The following is a 16,028-nucleotide window of genomic DNA, read 5'->3' as shown; positions in this document are numbered from 1 at the left end:
GATTTGGCAGCCCTGAGAATGCCAGTGGCTTCCCTTTTTTGAACTCCTAGAATGTTACCCCATGGCTACTATGACAGAGATGTCCCCACCATGGTGTCCCTTTAACTCCCAAGAATGTATGTTTGTGTATGTATGTGAAAAATACAAATTATGATTTGTCTGAGTGATTCTTTGAGAGGCATGATGAATGCAGATAAAGAGAAGCCTTGGTCGACCTTTGGAAACTTCCATTCTGAACAATCAAATGGAAAGTACAAGTTGATTTCTCCCAAGGATGCAAAAAAGCTACCTTTTTGTATACTCAGGTATAAAGAAATAAATACCTGAGGATATAAAGAGATGGCTTCTTTAATATACTTACTTTAACAAATACTCAGTATTGATTTTGATCTACTGAGATGAACTAAAACAGAATGGTTGATTGTGGATGCTCAATCAATTGCACTTCCGACGAGATTGAGACGGGATTTCCAGTGCTCTTCTGTGGAATCCTTAAAAGTTCTCATTACCAGAAAAGGGAGTTCATTTGAGTCTAGAGTGTCCTGATGTGTGGGATCAAATAGGAAGCTGGTGGGTATGGCAGGCTTTGCAGTTCCAGTGTCATGAAGTCTAGTTCTCTCTTCCACACATGCATTTAGAATGGCCAGGTGTCTCTCAGGTTTTGCATCTGCCTCTGAAGGATGTTCATGGCATGCTTGCATGCATAGAATGTGAATGATTGTAGTAGAACATCATGCTGGGAACCGTTCCCAGGGATCAGGAGCCTGATCTCAGACAATTTGGAAGAAAGAGCAAGGCAATCTAGAAGATGGGGGGATACTTGTGCTCTGCTGTCCTGGGAAAAAGATCAACAGGTTTACACTGCCGTACTGGAGTCTTCTCTTTGGGTCATGCCTGCAAAGCCCAAGGAACTCTCCTGAGTAGAGCAGGACAGAGAGCATATATGCCCATAAAGCAGAGGGGAAGGGTGACGACAGGGGAATGGTGTAGCAAAAACCTTGAACCCAGTCTAGAGGAGGTAAATGACTGTGGCAGAGCTCCAATCACTGCCGGTCAATGGGACTTTCTTGGATGTTCTACCCAAGGCAACTCAGAGATCTTTATTCCTGGCCTTCCATTGCACTGCTCTGGCCCTTATCCCAGTTTTCCATGGCCACTCCTGTTAATCCACTGTGGCCACGGAGAGGGTGCATATGCCAGCTCTGTATGGGAAAAGCTTCTCCTTCACCGTTGTGATTCTATTTGCTTAAGGAAGAGAAGGGAGACAGAAGCCCCAAGGGTCATGAATTATTTCGCACTGTTTATAAATCCAAATATCCAGAATCCTGCAGATACCTAGTTGGAGTTCCCAGGTCTTGGGCATTTGCCAAAATAGAATTTCAGAGCATGGCATCACACCAATGACCAATGCAGAGACGTGTTGTAATGGGTGCAGATGAACCATGCTAGGCCTGCCGAGAAGTCAGATGGGCACACACACATGCATGCACACACAGACGTGTACACACTCACACACACAACAGGAATTAGTCACTGGCTCAGTTTGCTTGTATATATTGTTGAGATTGGGTCTTAGCTGTCAACTGAAGCAGATGGAAGGAAGATAAGCCAAAAAGGGCAGCAGAGGAGGCAGTAATGGGAAACCCTGCCTGTGCTTCTTGAATGCTGTAATTTGCCAATTGTGTAGACCATGGATTTAAACCAACGAGTCAACCTAGCTGCCTATGTGAAATACTTTCTAATGCTGTTCACTATATGTTTTGGGGCAATAGCTATCTGCTTGCCTCACGGGCTTATTGTGAAGTTGACTGAGGCAACACAAAGTCTTTTGAGCTCCTTGGAGAAAATTCACTTTGTAAGTGCAAAGTATCACCATTATGCCCTGGCAATGAGACTCCCACCAGCAAAAACCAGTCACCAGGAGAGTTGGGGCATCAAAGAAAAGAAGCCAAAGCTGTCCCAATCTCAGTCCAGGCAAACGATGCTTCCTAATTCAATACTAATCTTACACTGGAACTTAGTGTCAGTGGTCACAGATGGGTGATCTATTTGGCCCCCAGTCCTATTTGAATGGCTTGTATTGCATTTCAACAAATTCTGAATTGCTTGCCAACATTTGAAAATTAGTTGAGTATGCATAACAATCCTGATACCTGGCTTCTGTTGAAAATTGGAAAATTTGGCAAAACTAGGTTTGCATTTCTACATGGCAACATTCAGTGGGAGGTGGGTCATGTCTGCCCTCCATAGAAGGGGCATTCACTCTCCAGTTTATTACCACCACTCCCTACTGTCTCACACCCTTTCCTGCGCACTCATGTCCATTGTTCCTGTCTCATCCACAAAGGGGTATTTGAGTATACAACTTTTTCCTCCCCTTCCTTCCTATAGTCAGTGAAGATCCTGATTATCCAATGAAGCTCTCATTATCCAAATCTAGGCCAACTCCTCTAACAGAGGAAATGCCTACCCAACCACCTCCTGCCAGGTAGAGACAAAAAGAAAACTTGGTTTATCCCACTTCTTCCCTTGCCAGCAATTCTGCCTTAAACCTCAAGGTTTTCTTACTTAGAGATGTCCAGCAATAATCCAACTAAATTAGATTATAAGCATCAGAAGGTTTTTGTAATAAATAAAAATATAGATATAGCTAAGAGAAGATGAGATTTAATTAATGAGTGTTATTTAACAGAACAAGTTGTGCCATATATGGAGGATTAAAAGATAAAGAAGGATAGGAGGGAAAATCAAATTTTAATGAGTTGCCATCTTCATTTGATTTAGCTAAATTTCTTCTGCTGTTGAAAATATTAACACTTATGAGGTAGTCATTTGTGTGTATCCACACAGTTTGATACCTGACTGCTTTTTTTAATGTAATTACATTGTGTTACAAATGAATTCAAACTACCATTTGGAAATTTAAGGCTTCCATCCTTACACTGATCTCCCTGGGAAGCTGTTAGCAAGAAACAATGTTGAAAAAGAAATAAAAAATGATCGGCAGAAACACCAGGAAGGGTGTCTTGGGTTAGAAAACAGCAAAGTCTCAGGTGAGCAAAAAGACAGCCACGGTCTGCAGTTTCTCAGACAGTCACCTGTGCCAATCACTTCTCTCTTACCCCTGCTACCCCAGGCACTCACCCAGGGGAAGGTTATGTTGCGCCCAGCACACATTTGGTGCTCAATAAATATTTAAAGAAAGAAAGAAAGGAAGAAAAAGAGAAAGAAAGAAAGAAAGAAAGAAAGAAAGAAAGAAAGAGAAAGAAAGAAGAAAGAAAGAAAGAAAGAAAGAAAGAAAAGAAAGAAAGAAGAAAGAAAGAAAGAAAGAAAGAAAGAAAGAAAGAAAGAAAAGAAAGAAAGAAAGAAAGAAAGAAAGAAAGAAAGAAAGAAAGAAAAGAAAGGAAAGAGGACTCTCAGACATGGCATGGGACGATACACATGTGGCTTTCTTCTTTATGTTTGTAACCCTCGTGTTCATCCAACTGGCAGACAGATCCTCCCTGGGCCATTTCTATATCTCTCCCAGCTTTGCTCTTGCTCCCTCTGTTCTCTTTTCTTGCAGGCATGGAATCCAGGTGTCCCAGTAAGCTTCTCCTGCAGGAGTGGAACAGGAGGTAGGTCCAGACACCTGGGTTAACACAGGACGTTTAGCACCTGGCCTCTTTTTCTGGAGTTCTGGGCTCCATGTGTGCTTGTGTGCCACCTCTACTGCTAAATGCCCACTCCACAAAGATGCATTTGGGAAACTCTGGCGAGGGCATGAAGGTGTGGTGTTAACGATTTTTCGGCTGACATTTATGGAATATCAAGTACTGTGTTAAATGCTTCACTGATAAGTGAAGTACTCCCAAAAGCAGGACATAGGTTTTAGTATTCCCAATTTACAGAAGGGAAAAATGGAGGTACTAGAGATAGATCTATAACCTTTGGGTCGCCCAGCTCGCAGCTGATGGAGGCTGGATTTGAAACGAGGTCTGTTTGATTCCAAAACTCATGCATTTAACCCCTGTGGTACGTGATTCCCCTCATCAGCCCCACCTTGTGAATGTGTAATAACTACAATAGTAAAGCACTGGCAACGAGTGTTAATAGTTAGCAAGGAAGGAAGATGTTACATTCTACAAGCATAACACGGGTAATAATGGGAGTTTGGAGTGGGTGTTGATGTGTACTATGTGTTTCAAGGTGCTTAATTCTGGGTAGACTAGTTTCTGTGCTACGCTTCTGGATGATATGATAACATTTACTCTGTCAGACCCCCAGAGGACAGGTCTGTACATGAAGGCATACAGATCTTTCTTGGTCCCATTAAATGGAAATAAAAAGTTAAATTAGTTCATATTCAAAGTATGGTGAGAAGCAGATAGCAACACGCTTAAGGGACCCAACTCAACTTGCTTGCATTCCCTGGATTAATAGGAAAAAGCTTGTTTCTCTTATCACCTCTAATATCTTCTTCAATCTCTCTCCCTATTCAAGGGAATTGCTATCATCAGTGACATTTGGGCTTCCTGGGCTCACATACACCTAAGGTAGAGAAACAATCTCACTGCCTGTTGCCAGCAAAGCAGAAGCCACTGCCTTGAGTTTCATGTCATTAGAGAGAGCATGTTTCAGTGCAGTAGCTCGGCTGGTGATTGACAGCTTGCTAACTTGTTGGAATAAAATCAGGTACAAACGTTTCCTCTGTGCTTGTGAGGTGGTTATTCTATAATCTCTGGGAGCCCCCACCCCCTGGCATTGTTTCTAGACAACTAGACAGGGCTGTCTGGCAATCCCTCTTGAAGTACAAGCATAATTTTAAAAATAAAGAAATGCAATTCACACTTATCAGAGCCCATCACTCTGCTTACAGCTTAGACAGATGACCCTTCTGAGCCAAGTTCTAACCAACTTCACTGCTAATTTGACCAGGTGCTGCTGCAGCTAAATTTGGAATCTGTGGGCCAGGATTCTCAGCAATTTAAATCCCTCTGGACAGCAATTTTGTGGGACTCTCTGTCTCTAGAATATCAGTTAACCCTTCTTTTCCCTGGGGTCTGGCAGGATATAGTTTTTGTAGTGTACAGTTTGTGCTGTGTGGTGCTAGATGTCATGCACGATTAGAGTAAGCCACCTCAAAGAGCCAGGCCCGAAATTGCTGGAAACCTGGAGTCTAAGGGATATGGAAGCATTTGCCTTTCCACTTCTTTTGTGACACAATTAGAATGAGGGTGGGAGATCACAGGGTATTTGTTTTTTCCTTGTGGTTGAACTGGCTGAAAATGGAAGCAACCCTTCACCTAAACAAGAAGGAACAAGGAGTCTTTCTCAAAGAGCGGGGGATGTGTAGATGATAGGGGTCCTAACTGATCTGAATTGGAATTTAGAACCTGAGTGTGTCTGAAGAATACATGAAAATCCCCCACCACCCTTGGGTCTATGGAGGATGTCTGAAGGTGAGGGAAGGTGAGGAAACAAAAAGATCTGGTGTTGCCTATTCGATAGCCCAGCCCTGGGACAAAATCTTGATGGATGAGAGAGGTGCTATAGGCAAACATGGAACAGCTGTTTTCTCAAAGGAAGGCGGAATGTGCTGATAAAGATCCCTGGGTGTGGTGGTCTCTCCTTCACTGTGGAAATACAACAGGACTTGAGTTGAATGGGCACTGAGAATACTGGTTGGTGTACCCCTGCAGTAGAGAGAATACTATAGGGCTCCTCTGAAGTGAATTTGTAAACAGTAGGCCTCTGTGAGGGGACCAAGCTTGAGAAATCTGAATAGGCTGACCATGAGCATGTGAGACAGCCCCAGAAACTTCATGTTTGGGATGAGAGTGGGGAGTGAGCTTTATGGTTGGGATGAGCCATAAAATTGGAGAGGTGATGTGAGTGATTCCTTATATATAAGGCTGATTTTTAGGGTTTGGGGTGATTTGAGTGGTGTCAGTCTTGGAATAGAACCTATGATGGGCTAGTACACACTATCCCTATTCTATTTTATGAATGTCTCATGTCACCTACCCATCTTGTTTTGACTACCATCCCAGCTCACTTGGAAAAGTATGAAAACCTTGGCTACATTAATCTCCTCACTTGACACTTGTTGGCTAGGAGGAGTCAACCACATCTTCACTGATTTGGGAATAGAAAGAGAGTTATACCACCATGGACCACGAATGAGGCGTCTGTGGGGAATCTCATGGTGAAAGCCATAGGAAAGACTGAGTAGGCTCCTTAAGGATCTTAATAATAAAAAACACACTGGCTAGTAGCTTTTAATTACTTTGCAGATGTCGCCTTCTATCACCGAGGACCAAATAGGCCTCCTCCTTATTGATTACAATGAAAATATGTTTTTAAAAACAAATGCTTTATTTAAAACTACGGATATTTTTTTAATTAGAGGAAAGATTAGCTAAATGCATTTTCTCTTGTAATTTAATCCATTCTAATTATCCTGAGAGTGGTTATGATGAAATACGTAACTTTCTCCTGGTTGCAATTTCACGTGATTTTTTTTCTTTATTATCCATGAAGGGAAAAGCTCAGAGATGGTCAATGACATGTTGGCCTTCTGTGAGTCTGCTTATAATGATGCATTCAAATGCATGATGAAAAGGATGAGGAGGAAATCAATAAACCCTGACGGTGGAGGGTTTTCAAAATGATGGTACCCTGTTTTCCAAAAGTAATAAAGACAAGACTTGTAAAAAGAGCTTGTGAAATAGAGTGATATGAAAGAAGTGGTTGGTGTAAGATTGAACCCCTTTAGGCAGGCAACTTGGGAGGAAATACAAAATCTGTTCCTTACATGAACATCTGGGATACTCAGTGTGGTTCCTGATACCCAGGAGATGAACCAAGGAATTGCAAAAAATCCCCAGATGTTACCAATGGGAGTTGCTCCGAGGAGTCATGCAATTGCAACACGGGAGGATTGAGGATAATTGTGCAGTTCATTGGGTTGGGTAGGGACAATCACTGCAATTCTTGAGTCTCCAAAAGGCACGTGTGACTCAACTGAGTTCAAAGTTGAGCCTCCTGAATTATTCCTTGATGTACAGAATACAAGTATAAATATAATCTTGGAGCCTAGAATCAGAAAAGGAGAGACCAGCACAAGGAACTCTAAGAGACACTGACCTGACAGCAGCCTCAATGTGAAAAATGCCAGGTTCCTTCTTAAAGAAAGTGTCTTTCCAAACTCTTCTAGAGTATGTCTGTGGTCCCTAGTTTGAGAAATGCTGGCTTAAAAGAACTGAAGTTTTATTCTATTCAATAATAACATAATTCCAAACTAATACATCAAAGGAAAAGACTTTTCTTTTGAACTGTACTTATTATAAAAATGAAACCCAGAATTAAAAACAAATTCTCATAGACCTCTTGGCTTCTCGGGAATGTGTCCAAGAAGTTTAGTTGGAGAAATTTTGGTTGAAAGTAGCAAACCCCAATTTCACAATAAGCCTCCATTAACGTAAGGATATTCAAATGTTTGATTCCATATATAATTGGGCTGTTTGGTAAAATAAACAGGTTCAATTCCAGGTAAGAGAGCCAGTTTATGTTTCTCTGTAAGAAGCAGATGCCAGCGAGTTACAGAACAAAACTTTGCTTGGGAACATGATAGTGGGTAGGTGTTATTTTTGAAACACTGCTGTTTGATGGTTTGGAGGCAGATATATGAAAGGGAGGTTGGAAGGTAGCAAAATGTCTTACTGAGAAATTTATTTGGATGATCTTCCCTTGCTATTATCTTACATTGGTAATAGATAATGGTGGTTGTGATGGGGCTGGGGGATGATAATGACGATAATGATGATGACGATGATATTAGCTCACATTTGTCTGGCTCTTACTTTATGATAGGCACTGTGTCTATATGTTGCATATAACCCAATGAGGTAGCTCATCTCTTGTTTTCCCATTTGCAGACCAAGAAACTGAGACACAGAAAGATGAGGAAACCTGCCAGGATCTGATCTCAGGCCGACTGAAACATAAGCTTGTATCTTAAGTGCTTTATAATGCTTGCATTGCCCTGAGTCCAAGTAAAGGGATATAAATAGATGAACCTCTACTTAACACCATTTTTTTAAATAAACAAACACAAATATAAAGGAATAAAGTGGACTCTGATTATTCAGACTATGGAAGGAAGTTTCTCAATGCAGAGAAAAAATTTCCTAGGTAAACTGATATAAACTGGACCTGAGATGAGCAGAAGGAGAAACTAACAAACAAGTACTATTGACTATCCCTAAGCCAATGCTACATTGTATCTAGTCCTTTAGGTAAAGTGTGTTTTATGGGATCCTACCTGGAAGTCCTCCCTGAGCCTTACAGAAAAGAGAAAGGCTTGATAGTGTTAGAGTGGCCCATTCATATAATTTTGCATCAAAGCACTAGAATTCAGGAGATGGACCAGTCCCGAGAGATCATCTCATCCAAGTGTGTTCTTTTTTTTTTTTTTTTAAGATTTTAATTACTTATTCATGAGAGACACACACAGAGACAGAGAGAGAGAGAGAGAGAGAGAGAGGCAGAGACACAGGCAGAGGGAGAAGCAGGCTCCATGCAGGGACCCCGATGTGGGACTCAATCCCAGAACTCCAGGATCAGGCCCTGAGCTGAAGGCAGCGCTAAACCACTGAGCCACCCAGGCTGCCCCCAAGTGTGTTCTAAATTCAGCCAATCACATATTGCATTCATGATATTTGAAATATCTTCACTGTTATTTACTTAATATTTTTCTTTAAATTTACTCAGGTGTGATATTGCTACTCACTTTTGCCACATCCCTAGGCAATAATACCAGTATAATTATGAGTTTAATGAGCTAGTCATAGCTTTCCCAAATATGTATTTTTAAAAACAATTTTTAAAAACAAATATGTAACTATTCAATAAAATATATTTGCACATCCACAAAAAATATTTAACATTTGTGGACTACACTCTGGAAAGCAGTTATGTGGTCCAACCCCCTCATTTGCTGCAGGAAGAAACTGAGGGTGGGAAGGTGGGTGACTACAGCAAAAGCACCCAGAATGTTCATGGCAGAGTCAAGCCCACAACACAGGTCTCTCCCAACCTCCATCAATTTATTCTTCATGACACCATAGCAAATCAGATAGTGAGTGATGGGATAGTATCCATCACAGATATCTATGGGAGCTCAGATCTCTAGGGCCCTCTTTGTGTTCCTCTCCTTTTGATGTAAGGTCTTGAGGGCATTTTGGGGGATCCAAGAATCAGAAACTTGGGAGGAACTGGTTCTTAATAAGTTGAACAGTTGATTCCTTGTAAAATCTCAAGTGACAGAGCACTCACTACTTACAACTAGGGTAGAGCATCCCCCCTCTTTTTTCCCAACAGCTCTTATTTCTACGTGTTTTCCTTTGAGTGTAGAGTCTTCTTCATGGTAACTCACCCATGGGTTTGTTAAAAGAGTTCCAAACTGCTTTAGTTCTATGCTCTTGTGAAGTCAGTAACACTTCATATTAAGCTATTTACTCATTGGGTCTGGCCCTGGCACTGTGGGCCACAGGCTAGCACATCAAAAGACCCTCTAAAACATTAAAGGTATGGTACATGAATGCTCCAAGTGACTGTCTCCCCACCGAACTAAAACACTGAGGCCCAGCATGGAACCCAACATGGGGCTTGCACTCATGACCCTGAGATCAAGACCTGAGCTGAGATCAAGACCAAGAGTCAGATGTTTAACTGACTGAGCCACCCAGGCGCCTCGCCTCCCTTCTCTTTTTTGATGGGAGCTCCTTACATGGGCGCATATTACTAAGTCACATAGGAAACAATACAAAATTTTTTTTCACTTAAACTACAGAATGGTCGAGCCATTAAGTTGGGGTGAGCCTTATGTCTATCTCTGTAGTCTATTTTCCACCTGATGCTTAAAGCCCTTCTTCAACACCAAGGCCAAGACAGTAAACACTTTGAGTAATGAGAATCTGATTCCTTATAGGGCAATTTTCTCTTTTCATTTTATTTCACTTTTTGGAGTGAGTTGCAAAGGTGATCCTGTAACTTCTACCTTCTGGTCCTTGCTCTGAGTCTGAGTAGGAAAGCTGGGTAGGTTGCTTGACCTAAACTCAAAGAGAACTTCTGGGCATGTTGTTGCTCACATTTTGGCCAAGTTGTGGGGGGAACAATCAGAAGTGGAACTTCGCTAAAAGTTTGTCCATAATTTTTAACAATGAAAGAATATCCCTTTAGGTTTTCACTTCAAAAAAGAATGGAGCTGTTAGCAGAAGAGGTTCTAATAAGAGCCCCAGGAGGAATAGGTTAATTAACCAATCAGAGAATTAGCTGCTCCCACAGACCTGGTGGTAAGGATGGCTCTACTCTGGCTAATTTCATCTCAACTTGATCTCATTGTGGAGTCATGAAAACTCGAATGTTCAAGGATAATAGCTACAAGAAAAATGTTTCCATAACTTAGAATGAAACTGGAATGAGATGCAGAAGCAGCTGTACTCAGTCTGAAGTCGGTTAATTTTGATAGTCACTTCCTTCCCATCTTGTTCCCTGTAGTTCTCAGGCTCTCTCCCTCTTGGACTGTGACCCTGTCTACTTCTGATGACAATCACTTAATCAGCACATCAGATTGTCGCACGGCTGGTTTTACCTTGGGTAAAGATTCATTTTCCTTATTAACATCACAAGAACCAATTTCTTTCCCCAACCAATTAAAGAGGAAAAATAGAAGGGCCCCAGTGCAATAGAGGGAAAAGAAAACTGTTCTGACTTGTGGCACATGGCAGGTCACTCAGTCCCACACGGTCCTAGAAATCGAGTCCTCATGATTCTGAAATGCAACTGGAAGTCAGGACCACACAGTCAAAATAAACAAGTTGTAATAAGCATTACAGGCATTGTTCACTACCCAGATATCAAACAGTTCACCTAGGGTTGGTATTGGCGGATTTATTCCGTGGGTGCATTTGTTTGTATTATTCAGAGCGGATGTCTGGACGGCCCACATTCAGGAGATAATAGCAACAACCCCTAATTAGCATTTAGTTTTCCCTCCTTGCATTCTCTGGCAAAATGTTATTTCTCCTCGTACTTCTCACTCAACTATTCCGCAGAGCACACTAACAATTAGTCCACCTCTTTACAACAGACACTTATCTGTGTTTACTATAGTTTACATGATTTTTAACCTATTCTGTAGCCCTTTTATGCCCTGGGGGTATAGTGTCTGGATGGCTTTCTAAAGTACAATCCCCAGTTTAGTAAAGGGTGGTGGGTGACAGAAACAACAACCCATTTTAGGATTATGTTTAAAGAATAAAACTAATCTAGCCACACAATGCGCTTTCTGATTTATTCATAAGAGTAAACTGCAGCCTATCCAAATAATACTAATATATTCCAAAGATAAACATGAATTGTGGCTCATTTGGATTCAAAGCATATTTCTTATCTGTGCAATTCTGTAGATTTTAGCCATACTTTACATTTAACTTGTTAGAAAAATGTAACATAAAAATTATTACTTGGTAGAATCCAGTCTACCAAGATGCTAACTCTAACAGTGTTGAAATGTTATACCTGATATTTAAATCTTTAGCAATATATACTAAATTTTCAAATATAAAAAGATTATAATCCAGTTGAAAATTATGGAAACGCATTTGACCAAACATAGATAGATCTTACTCGATTGGATTTTAGAAGTCTGTGTTTTTATCCTCATTCCTGCCCCCACCCCCTCAACCCTGCATCAATCTTCTTGCTTCCTTCAGCACAATAAATGTGATCCCCAAGTGCTCATGTTAATCGTTCAGTTGATGGTTTCAATGATCCTAAGAAAACCACCTCTCACTACAGTGTTTTGAAAATAGGCTGCAGACAACCCTAGTACCCCAACACTAACCACTCAGGCTATGCCTCACCCAAATCTCCTAATGCATTGTTTGCAGACTGGGTGCCATTTCATTCTTATTTGTTTTCTATTTTCAAAATAGTGTTTGAGGCTTTGCTTAGAAAGGACCAAAAAGCCTCTCTTTCTTTCTGTCAGCATCCCTGAGGAGGACCAATTCTGGGCTTGTAAATGTGGCATTTACTTAAAATGAATTGACAGGAGTATCTGCTCAAAATAAAAGTCTAAAACTCCACATAGCAGCTCAGGGGCCAGAGGTTGAAAAGCAAGAGAAGCAATTATGTGCGTCCAAACACCTCGAGATTCTGAATAGCAAATCTCACCAGCCAAGGTATTGTTTGGCTTTTTAAGAGCAAGTCCCAGTGAACATAACCATGAGGACACAGCACCTATCCGACAAATGAAATCAGGGAGCCCTAATTTCTCACAGAAAGAGACTTTGGTGACAAATATCTTTATAAACTACATAGCGCAAACTCATGCAGTCATAAGAAATCATAGTTCTGAACAAGAGACTTCCCTGGGTCCCACTCCCTTCATTTTGGTAGCTTTACCTGACATGAATTTGCACATTCTCTATGTCTCCCGAGAGCTGATGCATGTCAGCACATGCATGTGTGAAACTTGAACCAGACCTTCGAGTAGTAGAGACATCTTTCCCTGATTCAGCTCACCCTAAGTGCTGCTAGAACAAAACATCTCCTGTGTTCTCTTGCTGGCCATATCCTCACCATATTCTACCCAGACTAGAGGTGCCATCATCCCATTTCATCTTCAAAGGTGCCAGAGACACTTCCACTCAATTACTTTCTCTCCATTCCCAACACTGGACCATGTGCTTTCCTCTGACAGCCTTCAGATCACAGCTAGGGGCCTGTTCCCAAAATGAATATTGACCAGCCTCTTTTCTCGACTTTCTTTATCAAAACCTGTGCAACTTTCTCATTCAGGGGTTGGCTGACTGTTCCTGTAAAGGGCCAGGTAATGAATGGCTCTGTGGACCATGTGGTCTCTGTGGCAATGACTCAGCACTAAGATGGAGTGTATAAGCAGACAACATATCAATGAATAGGAGTGGCTGTCTTCGAAAAACATTTTGTTTAATAGGCACTGAAATTTGAATTTCCTTTAATTGTCATGTGTCAGCAAAGATCTCTTTTCACTTTTTTCAACACTTTATCTATGTAAAGATTACTCTTGGCTTGTAAGCCATAAAAAAATAGCCAGCAGATCAGCGATGGCCCCATCAGCCATAGCTATCCATACTCTGTTTCAATCCATCTGGGTTGTACTATTGTGAGCTATTCCCAGACTGAGGATAAGTTGCAGCTAGGGGAGAGCCAGCAGCCATCACTGTAGGGGCAGCAAACCCAAAGCAGATGTGAAAGGGAGTGCAAAGGGGAGGTGAGGCTAGATGGTGTGAATTGAAAGCAAGGAGGATTTTCTATCTAAAGGTTATTGGTTGGCAAGATCTCTATTTTTGAAGGAGGGAGGACTGGACCAATGGAGCTGTGGGGTTGAGGGAAAGTCTTTAAATCGCACTGGGCATGCAAAAGTACATCAAGAGGAATGCCCCTGAAGAGTGGAAGCTATTGGTATGAATTGTAAACTGGGCTACACGCATCCCTCCCTTGAGAGTTTTCTGAATTATCCCCCAGACTCTGCAGGGAACGGAAGATGAAAGCAGCTGCAGGGAAGCAGGATCTGGAGCATCATTTGAGAGATTGCAAAAACAATTCACTGCCAACAGACTGTCCCGGCAGGGTCCCAGTGCTATAGTCATGGCCTGGATTGGCACGCTGCCCCTCAGATGCCCAATTAGATGGAACTGGGATAAATCTAATGCAGAGTACATTTTATCTCTGTTTAACCACTCAAATGAACAGCATGGGAAATTGAGTCTGACCTCATGAGTCAGCCTTGGACAAGCTCCTAACCCTGTCTCTCCCTCCATGTAGCCAATCTGTTGACTGGGCTCGGATAGAAGGGAAGACCCCAGACTTGATGTCCAGATTCAAAGGTAACTGGGGGCAAGACAGTAGTTTGCCTGGAAACTTCTCTGAGAATTTCCTTGCAAGTGAGTGGATTAGCCAGCTTGACAAAGAATTCGATCCAATGAAAGTAATAACTAGAGGTAAAGTGATATTCAGGTTGACCACTTTGTAACTGACTGTCTGAGGCATTTGGAAAACCAAAGAGCAGTTGGCTTCCATCTCCTCAAAGGGATAATCGGATATACTCAATCCAGTATTGTCCTACCCAAAACCACAATATTGACAAAAAATAATTAAAAGCAAAACTGAAGAAACTTGGAAACTATTACTTCTCTAGAAAGAAAATAACCTTAAAAAAAATCTCAGTTGAGAAACTTATGTAGAAAAGTGGCTGAGAATGACATGGGACCAGAGGAGATGTTGAACGATGGTGGTGGTGATAGGGAGGGTCAGGAGCCCAAGGGCGACGCCTTGTCTTGGGACAAGGGTGCTCACACCTATTCCTGTGGCACCTGGCTATCTAGGAAACTTGGGAGTCTTGCCTGAATCTAACCTGGTCTAAACGAAGTGAGTTCAACTGTTGCCAGCAAGCAGGGATCCAATGATCCAGCCAGCTGGTAGATTATCCAAAAAGGGGAGACTTGCAGACCACAGTCATGTGGGTGCTTGAAACCCCTAGGTCCTGACAATTTCCCATGCGTGTGCATTTCTCCCTCCCCAAATCAGTAATTTGAATGGATTTTATCTGATTTTGTTCCTTGCCTCCCAATCTAGAATTCTGGAAAGAAACGAAAGCTTTTTCTAGTTGAGGACGTTGCTTTTCCCTTCCTTAGCCCCCTGAAGATTTGGAGAGGCAGCAGGAATGTTGTAGAGCACTCATGCCCCTGAAGGAACAGCCAGTTGCAATGCACGACCATCACTATAGATCTACGATTTATGAAAATAAAGCAATATGTGCCTGTTTCGGTGCCTGCCGTTTGCCTACCAATGGTGCAGTGTTCACCATTCCAGCCCTCTCGGCATTCACATTTGCCATCTTTACAGGTCCCGTGCTCAATGCAGCGGGGGTGGCACACGCGCTGGTCACAAGCTGCGCCTGTCCAGCCCTCTTCACAGCGGCAGGCTCCCCCGATGCAGACGCCGTGAGTGCCACAGTCTACTGAGCACACTTCTGGAAGAAAAACAATGATTACAGCTCAACACCACAGCTGGCAAAACCCTCCACTGGAGGCCAGACCACACCCATGGCCTGGGTCTCTGAAGCAGGCCCTAAGGTCCAGCAGGTGTGTCCCCTTGGGAGGCCTGTCTCTCCACTGGGCTAGGTATTAATTGTTACGTGGTTTCTAGAGCAGTGATTCTCGCAGTGGGGTCCCTTGACCAGCAGCATCACTGTCACCTAGGACTTGGTAGGAATGCAAATTCTTGTGCCTTGCTTGGACCTCCTGAATTAGAAACTCTGGGAGTGGGGCTCAGGAATTTGTTTTCACAAGTCCTGCAGGTGGTTTTGATGTGCACTAGAGTGTGAGAACCACTGTTCTAGAGCTCGAGGCCATCCCAGGAGGAGGTCAGACAATGGGACAATGGCCATCCAGTTTGGCAAAGCTACCCAGGAGGTGCCATCTGAAAAGATGTATGTATGTGGATCCTGACTCCCTGGCCAACTGGGACTTTTGCCCTGTTGAGAGCCTGACTTGACCAAAGGCCACTTGGGAACCCACAGATCTATCCCTATGATGATTGCAAATCCACCCATCACCCAGACTGGTAGTTTGTGGCAATGATGACTGCTACGACTGTGCTGCATTTACACAGCCTCTTTCTCAAAGGAGCTCAAAGTCTTTTGTGCTTTGGAAGGAGACAGACAGACAGATATACACTCTGGCGTTCCAGACCTCTCACTCGAGGACAAGCACGTGCCAGACATTCATCCTTACAACAGACTGCTGAGGGAGGCATGGCTCATCGTGCCAGAGGAGGGATAACCCAATCAGGAGGGGCAGTGACTCACTCAAAGTCACTGCATATCGGCAACTCGGTTGGGCCTTGGCTCTAGGGCTACTCTTCCCCCATCCTCTGCAGAGCCTTGGCCTGGACCACCGGCATCAGCACTGAAGCCAGAGGAGAGTGGGCTGAGAAGA

At 42.7% G+C, this 16,028-nt stretch overlaps 1 protein-coding gene across 7 annotated transcripts in view; it reads right to left on the bottom strand.

Moving 5' to 3' along the window:
- TENM2 (teneurin transmembrane protein 2) overlaps positions 1-16,028 on the bottom strand; it is a 1,067,650-nt gene that overhangs the window by 129,796 nt on the left and 921,826 nt on the right. For 6 of the 7 annotated variants that reach the window (XM_055325567.1, XM_055325564.1, XM_055325569.1 and 3 more), the window contains one exon: positions 14,849-15,061. In XM_055325567.1, coding sequence (XP_055181542.1) covers positions 14,849-15,061 — 213 coding nt within the window. The remainder of the gene's footprint in view (positions 1-14,848; positions 15,062-16,028) is intronic. The other variant, XM_055325563.1, reaches the window with a different exon arrangement.

The sequence above is a fragment of the Nyctereutes procyonoides genome, unplaced genomic scaffold (genome assembly GCF_905146905.1).
Source record: "Nyctereutes procyonoides isolate TBG_1078 unplaced genomic scaffold, NYPRO_anot_genome, whole genome shotgun sequence".
Taxonomy (NCBI): Eukaryota; Metazoa; Chordata; class Mammalia; order Carnivora; family Canidae; genus Nyctereutes; species Nyctereutes procyonoides.
This window is presented reverse-complemented; position numbering and strand designations above follow the sequence as displayed.